Genomic DNA, 9,037 nt, shown 5'->3' on the forward strand with positions numbered 1-9,037 from the left:
TTGTTATTGTTATTGTTATTGTTATTGTTGTTGTATTATTGTTATTTATAATTTGTACAATTAACCTCCTTGTGGTTCGACCCCGGTCTTGCCGGGTTATTTTTTACTTCGACACTCCTGCACTTGGGAGAAGACATCAATCTTTTAGTCGTGTCAGTAGACAGATTCTTTATTAAGGAGAAATTAGATGGAAAAATTATAGAGTTGCCTAAGATTTGATATAAGGACCAATTTGTTGACATTCTTACTAAAGCAGTCTCAAATCTAGTGCCCTCAAAGCTTTTAGACAAGTTGGCCATGGGCGACATCTATATACCAACTTGAGGAGAAGTGTTGAGATTTTATCTCATCTAATCAGGGATTGTATAGGTGTAAGATTCTATATTTGAGTTAGGAAAATTGATTCCTGTAATTAGTTTCTAGATTTTCTTGTATATTTAGTTTTCTATTTTGATATAGATTTGTATACTATAAACTGTATCATTCTTATTCAATCAATACAATGAAAAATATAATTATGAAAACAAACAACATGTACTGTCTCTAACGTTGTAATGAGTTTCACTCTTGATGCAACTGAAGAATTTAGAATTCCTAATGCATTGTTTTCGACCCCTAGCGCCTGTGGAGTTTCAGGCTACACAAAATATACACTTTTTGAAAGATGTTTGACGCTTGTTAAAGGTATTTGTTACAATGAAACTCTAAAGATTGTCTTGTGAATCCTAGTAAAATGCATGATATTTACTCCAACTTTTGCTTCAAATTTTTTGATTGCAGAGGTAAGCTATAGAACAAATGAAGTCTTAGAAATATCTATAAAACAAATCTGGTATCATGAGATTGAAACAACTCAATAAAAAAACTTTAATATTGAAGGACCCATGAACAAGATCACGAGACCAAGATAACTTCATAGAAAAAAAATCCAGTTTAACTTGGTTTAACTTGCAATTCTGGTTATAAGACTATGATAATCCTATAGAAATCAAAATAAAACGAATTATAAATCATAATTCTCAATCGATCCAATGTTAAATTACAAAATCAAAAGGAAATTCAATTAAATAAACCTGAATCAATCAAGGTTATTTCACTAAACATAATTTTCAAGTTATGAGATTAGGATAACTTAATAGAAAACAAAATAAAATAAATCATGACGTCTAATTTTTAATCAACTTAATATTAAAAGATAAAATTAGAGAGAAAAGTTAATTAAAAAAACTTGAATTAATTAAGTTAACTCTTCAAATTCATGACTTGTATTATGAGAGTATAATAAATTAATAAAAAAATAAATTTAATATTAAATGATGAAATAAAAAATAAAAATATTTATTAAAAAAATAAAATCGAGTCAACCAATTAACCTACTAAATTCAGGATTTATTTCATAAAAATATAACAACTTAATAAAAAGATTAAATAATAAATAACTAAATAGTGATAGAGGAAATGGTACACTAAAATCCATGTTTTTTTTTTTTTTTGTAATTTTTTATCTGCATCTCTGCCATATCTCTCCTAGGTAAGAAAAGTGACAGACAACTCTGTCACCTTGCTTGGTTTTTACCCCATGCTTGATTAATGTAATTTGACATTAGCTGGGGAAAAGTGATATCATTGTTGTCTTATTTTCCTGCCTGCCTGTATTCATGCTTGTTGTTATTACATGGGTGGGTCCAACCCAATACTGAAACTTGGCTCCACCTGTCGGTGTTCAATTAAATGGGTCCAGTGCTCCAATGATAGTCCCCGATCTTATCTCATGCAGAGAAAATGAGTTAGTAATTTTATATACGCATCATAAATCATGGGATTTCTTACCAGCAAGGAAAACATAAAAATGTACTTGCAGGAATGAATGATGACACAAGCAGTGGTTTAGATACAACAAACAATCACAAATCATAATTTTGATAATTTCTATCAGCATACTCATTTTTTTGTTGGTTTACAAGAGACATGGCCAAGGCATATAAAGCAATCCAATCCAACTATTTATTGGCTCCTTATATGTATAGTTGTTAGCATGGATTTGATGTATCCTATTTGTTTTTGATTTGTAAGAGTATTTTTTAAAAAAATTTAAAAATGTATGTTTTTTTTCCATTCTAATTATTCTTTTGATGTTTTTAAATTGTTTTTATGTGCTGATTTTAAAAATAATATTTTTAAAACTAAATTTTTTTTATTTTAATTTATATTCAAATAAAAAATATTTTAAAAATTAATTATTACCATAAACATCATTTTAGAAATAAAATTTATATTTTTTTTTTGACGTGGATAGCTTGGCCAGCCAAGTTACAGCAGAGAATTAATTAATCCCATTAAATTTGTATAACAAAATGTCACCTGAATGTTATAATATAAAATCCAACAACCATGCTTCTTAAACCAAGACATTAAGTTGGAACTACTAGAACAAATGACATTAATGAATATTCAATTCAGTTTAGGTCATTATTTTTGTTTTGGCTCATTTACCCAATACTAATGTACCTGCTGAGTGGATCGATTTCTGGTGAAAAGATTTCATTTTAAAAACAAGGAATTGTCTATTTCTCTTCCTCTATCCGTACTCATAAGTCTCTATCTCCAAAATGTGTGGTTTGAGCCTCTCCCATGCATGGATTGGAAAGAAAACATGATAGAAATGCATACCTACATTCATTTAATTGAGCCTTCCATATTGTTTGATTTAAAAAAAAAAAAGAGAGTAAAAACAGATTTTAGGTGTCAGCCAAAACCAAAACTAAATCTCTTCCTGAAGAATTTTGAAAGCTCATTTTCCATTTTGTCGTGTGCCTTCAGAAAAACTTAATGTTAGGTAACCACAATATCAAAAAGAAGAACATACCTATTTAACTATGCGGCCAACCTCATGAGATCCACTCATTTTGTTCGGTGGCAGCGTCTTCATTCCTATCATTCACCATATCTGTTGAGAGAGAGAGAGAGAGAGAGAGAGATGGCTGGTAAACCTCATGCTGTGTGCGTCCCTTTTCCAGCCCAAGGCCACATAAACCCAATGCTCAAACTAGCAAAAATCCTCCACTTCAATGGCTTTCACATTACCTTTGTTAATACTGAATATAACCACAGACGCTTACTCAGGTCTAGAGGCGTCAGCTCTCTTGATGGCTTGCCAGACTTTCAATTCGAAACTATCCCTGATGGTCTTCCACCATCAGATGCTGATTCCACTCAAGACATATTGACTCTTTGTTACTCCACCTCCAAGACTTGCTTAGCCCCATTTCGTGATCTTATTTCCAAACTCAACTCTTCCAGTGTTATACCCCAGGTAACATGTATTGTCTCTGATGCTGTAATGAATTTCACTCTTGATGCAGCTGAAGAATTTGGAATTCCTGATGCACTGTTTTGGACTCCTAGCGCCTGTGGTGTTTTGGGCTACTCAAAATGCCGTTCACTTTTTGAAAGAGGCTTAATACCTGTTAAAGGTATCTTTAAAGAAACTCGAAAGATTGTCCTGTGAATCTTAGTAAAATGCATTATATTTACTTCAACTTGTACTACATGTTTTTTGTTTGCAGATGTGAGTTATATAACAAATGAATTCTTAGAAACAGCTATAGAATGGATACAAGGAAAGGAAAATATCCGTTTGAGGGATCTTCCAAGTTTAGTTACAACTGCAGACGAGGACGAAATCAATTTGATTATAACACTAGTAGAAAGAACTTCAAGAGCTTCTGCTGTCATTTTTAACACATTTGAATCCTTCGAAAGAGATGTTTTGGATGCTCTCTCCGCAATGTTTCCTCCAATTTACACTCTCGGTCCTCTTCAATTGCTTGTTGATCAGTTTCCAAACGGTAATCTGAAAAATATTGGTTCAAATCTTTGGAAAGAAGAACCTGAGTGCCTTGAGTGGCTTGATTCAAAAGAACCAAACTCAGTGGTTTATGTAAATTTTGGTAGCATCACTGTGATAACACCACAGCAAATGATGGAATTTGCTTGGGGGCTAGCCAACAGCAATACACCTTTTTTATGGATTATAAGGCCTGACCTAGTTGAAGGCGAATCTTCGATGTTGCCATCTGAATTTGTATCTGAAACGAAGAAGCGAGGCATGCTAGCAAACTGGTGTCCCCAAGAACTAGTCTTGAAGCATCCTTCCATTGGAGGATTTTTAAGTCACACGGGGTGGAATTCTACAATGGATTCTATCTGTGCTGGTGTGCCACTTATTTGTTGGCCGTTTTTCGCTGATCAACAGACCAACTGTATGTTTGCTTGCACTAAATGGGGTATTGGCATGCAGATTGATAACAACGTGAAAAGAGACGAAGTGGAGAAACTTGTGAGGGAGTTAATGAAGGGAGAGAAGGGAAAGGATATGAAGAGGAAGGCAATGGAATGGAAAACCAAAGCGGAGGAAGTCACGAGGCCTGGTGGTTCCTCCTTTGAGAACTTGGAAGCATTGGTGAAAGTCCTTGCATGCAAGCAGACATGTTAGAATCCTAGTGGCAGATCTTCTTTCTTATCGTTTCTGTATTGGCAATGCACTGCATTAAGCTGAAAAAATTTATCTTGCGTCCATAAATAAGTACTAATTTTCAGTATTTTTCAAATGATGTTCCAAAGGCGCACGCAATCTTGACTTTTAGCAACAAAATTGGTTGCATGCTGAAAAATTTTATTTCTTAAAATATGAATCCCTCTTGAATTTCTTGTTCGTTCCCGCTGTCTCAAAATGCATCAGATCTTAGATCACTTCTACTACTAATATGAAAAATAATTGGTGTTCATGTATATAAAGCTGTGGTTTTGTCTTCTTGCCATTGTCGGCGGCACTCAAGATTTTTCCTGAAAGCTGTCATGTATATAAATAATCATGTGGTGTTGTCTTGTATGTAAATTACAAATTAAGGATTGTAATCGCCGTCTCTGCCATATCTCTTCTTGGTAATGAAAAAAGAAATGAAAAAAAAAAAACTAGAAACGTACTATTATTTCATTATTATTAATTTTAAAATTTATAAAATTAATCCACTTATATACAAATTAATTTAAACACCTATATTAATTTAAAAAATAAAAAACAAAAAACGATTCACCACTTTGTCACCTCGCTTGGTTTCTAAGCCATGCATTTGTATTGTAATTTGTCATTTGCGGTGGGAAAGAATGTATTAAAAAACAATACACCAATCAAATTTCACTATATATTATTTTAATTTTATTTTTATCTAAAAAGTAAAATAAATTATCAGAAAATAAATGAAACTTTATATGTTTCTTAGGAAGTGAAAGGTTAATATCGTATATCATATACACACACACACAATTTCATAAATAATTTTCAACCAATAAAATAATGTTATGTAATATTGAGAAGAAACTTGAGAACCTTTATAAATTTCAATAAATAGATTATTATGGGATGTCTTGTAAAATAAAAAAATATTATGTTTCTTCTTGTATAATTTTATCATGTGTAATAGGTTATACCATAACATATGTGCAATGCCCTACTTATATAAATAGTAGAGGAGTTGTCCTTACTAAGGCACTCACCAAATTATTATAAATTTTTGTTTTAACTTGGTATTAGAGCTGATCTATCTTAAATAGGTTCTTCTATTTTCTGCTGCAAATTCTTCTCCCTACCACCATCCTTGCTCCTCTATTTTCTGCTGCAGAATCTATTCTGCTGCATCCTTGTTTTTTTGTGTTTTCTACTGCAAATTTGTTATTTCTTTACTGTCAAATTTTGTTTGCTGCATTGATGTGCCTTCTCCTATCTAGTTTGCTGCATTGAGTTTTCTCATTTGTTGACGACTCCATTTCATGCCCATTTCCACACGCTCTATCTAGTATGGCTTCTGCCATCTTTGTTACCTTCAATTATAGACCCTGCCAAGCATTTTTGACTTGGAAATAGCAAGACCAGCTCATCCTTAGTGCTCTATTGTCGTCTTTTTTGGATAAAGTTCTTCATCTCATGATTGATTGTCCAACTTCTACCAGTGTTTGGAGCACCCTTGAACTTGCACTTGTCTCCCATCTAACTCTCGGATCATGTAATTATATGGCTCTTCTCAAGATCTTCGACAAGTTAATGGTATTGTCACTCTCTACTTGCAACATACAAAAGGTTTATTTGATGAATTAGCTACAGCTGGCATACCTATTTCTCTCATTGATTTCAACTTATATGTGTTTTAGGGACTTTATAGTGAATTTCATGGTTTGGTTACGAGTCTATCAACCAAAGTTGACTCTCTTTCATGCTCTAAGCTTCATAGTCACTTATCTACTGATGAGTTCATACATCACAGCTAAATCCCCTCTAGTCTGCCTGCTGTACCCCTACTGCCCACCCCTATGCAGCCTCCCTCAGTATATGCTACCCAGCATGGTTTTTCTAGGTCCAATAGTAATGGTTTCATGGCTCATCAAGGCAAAGGATGAAGGAGTGGCTGGTGGCACCCTCATAACAACTTTCCTCAACTTAGCAATTATTTCTTTCGTGGTGATGGTGGTGTTTGTCCTTGTTAGTAACCCCATAATCACAGTGGATAGTGGTAGCACCATTCATATCGTGGTGCGGCAATAAATCAATGGCCACGATGCCACATCTATGGCCATCCTGCACAGCAGTGTTATCAACTTGTTCACCATGGATACCAAGCCTCGGCCAATCTCTCCTTTAGTACTACATCAGCCGAGGATTTTGTTTCTTGGTTTCCTGACATAAGTGCAAATCATCATATTACTTCGGACATTACTGGTATGACACATATAAAACTTTATTTTGAAAAAGATCAATTGCATATTATATGTTCCTCACATTAAAAAAAAATTACTATATGTTTAACAATTTTATCATGAAAATTATGTCTTTTTTTAGTTTTACTCTTCTTTTTCTATATCAAGAACCTCATTACCAAGGAAATACTTCTTTCTAGTCGGAGTAAAGACAATCTCTATGTCATTTCCGAGTCTTTTACCACATCTCTGTCACAAGCATTTTTGTCAACTAGCATGGCAACTTCTGCCAATATTTGGCATCGTTGCCTCGGTCACCCCAGTTCCATATTCTAAATCTTTTAGCTTCCAATAAAAAGGTTGTTTGTACCTTTAATCATCTTAATTTTCAATGTCAAGTTGTCTATTAGAAAAATCCTCTTGTTTGTCATTAGGACCTATGGGCTATAAAACATCTACTCCTCTTGAACTTATTTTTAGTGATGTTTGGGGTCCTGCCTCATATTAGAGAATAATATAAATTATATCTTGAAACTTTATCTAAAAGCTTAAGCTTTTAGGTTGAGAAAGTTCTTTGACATAATATCAGAGCTTTGATGACCAAGTGGTCGCGAGTTCGAATCTCACTATCCCTATTTATTTAATAAAACTCAAGCACAAGATAATATAGGCATGTACAAGTTTCATGCCCAAAGGGCTTTTACTTGAGGGGTTGTGTCAGAGAATAATATAAATCATATCTTAGGACCTTACCTAAAAGCTTAAGCTTTTGGTTTGAGATGGTTCTTTGACACCTCAATGCTATTGCCTAATGATTTTTGTTATTTTGTCATATTTATGGATGCGCATACAAAATTTAGTTGGTTTTATCCTATTATTGTCAAATCAGATATATTCAATATGTTTCAACAATTTCAAGTACTTGTTAAACGTCAGTTCCCTTGTGAAATCAGAATTGTTCAAACTGACTAGGGTGGTGAATATCATAAAATAAATTCTTTTTCAAAATCATCAGTATTCACCATCATCTTATATGTCCATATTCTCAAGAACAAAATGGTACTATTGAGTTTCTTCATCGCTATATTATTGAAACCGGTCTTACTCTTCTAGGCCAATATAAAGCACCTCTAAAATTGTAGAATTATACATTTGAAACCTCGGTTTATCTTATTAATCGTATGTTAACCTTGATTTTAAGCAACAAATCTCCCTTCGAATGTTTGTTTCATCAGACACCTAATTATATCTTTTTATGTACTTTTAAATATCTCTATTTTCCTTTTTCTTTGCCCTTACAATGTTAATAAGCTAGGCTATCGCTCCACTCCATGTGTGTTCTTAGGCTATAGTTCATCTCATTTAAGCTATCATTGTCTTGATTTATCGTCTAACCACATCTATATTTCCCATCACGTTTGATTTCATTATCAAGTTTTCCTATTCATTAAGTCTATCCTCTCATCTCTATCCTCCTCTCCCCCTACCACTGTCTCTAGTCTACCCCACCTCACTATTTTTCCATCTCAACAAGTCTCAACCCCAACTTCCCTTCCTACTAACTTGTCGGTCTCTTCACCATCATCTTTATTTATGTCTCATGATGATTTTACAGGTTCAGGTTTTGTGGTGCCAACTTTATCTTTCTCAAATTTTCCCTTTGTAGTAGCCTCTCTAGCCTCGTCATCAGTATTATCTTCTCCATCTAGGCACTTTGTTCAGTCCCTACCTGGTCTAGACTTCTGTGTGGATCTCTCCATATACTCTCTTCCATAGTAGACCTCCACTGATCAACCTTCTTCTCCGCCACCTGTTCGGTAACATCTCATAGTGTTACATTCTTGACAATAGAAGACCGTCAACATCAGCTATGCTTCTACTTCCTCCATACTAGTTCTAGCTTCATGGCTAATATCTTCCTCGACTCTTGAGCCTTTAAGTTTTAAGGAAGCTGACTAGTACTTTTGTTGGCATACTGCTATAAAAGATGAAATTACAGCTTTACATGCCAATACCACTTAGTCATTGGTGCCATTTAATCTATCTATGAACATTGTTTGCTACTAATGAGTATATAAAATTAAGCATCAAGTTAATAAGGTCATTAGCCAGTACAAGACTTGCTTAGTTGTATGAGGGTTCACTCAACAAGAAGGTATAGATTATTCAGAAACCTTAGTCATGTTGTTAAACTGACTACTATTCAATTAATTCTCACAATTATAGTCTTAAAAGGATGGCAGATTCGGCAACTTGATATTCGCAATACCTTCCTTAATGGCTCACT

At 33.8% G+C, this 9,037-nt stretch overlaps 1 protein-coding gene across 1 annotated transcript; it reads left to right on the forward strand.

Annotated features, from left to right (window-relative positions):
• Window positions 1–2,728: 2,728 nt before the first annotated feature.
• LOC105140509 (7-deoxyloganetin glucosyltransferase-like) lies at window positions 2,729–4,690 on the forward strand. The gene is made up of 2 exons (XM_011047372.1): window positions 2,729–3,473; window positions 3,567–4,690. The coding sequence occupies exons 1-2, from the start codon at window positions 2,891–2,893 to the stop codon at window positions 4,493–4,495; spliced, it is 1,512 nt and encodes a 503-aa protein (XP_011045674.1). The 5' UTR covers window positions 2,729–2,890; the 3' UTR covers window positions 4,496–4,690.
• The last annotated feature ends 4,347 nt before the right edge of the window (window positions 4,691–9,037 follow it).

This window comes from Populus euphratica, unplaced genomic scaffold (assembly GCF_000495115.2).
Source record: "Populus euphratica unplaced genomic scaffold, PopEup_1.0 scaffold274.1, whole genome shotgun sequence".
NCBI lineage: Eukaryota > Viridiplantae > Streptophyta > Magnoliopsida > Malpighiales > Salicaceae > Populus > Populus euphratica.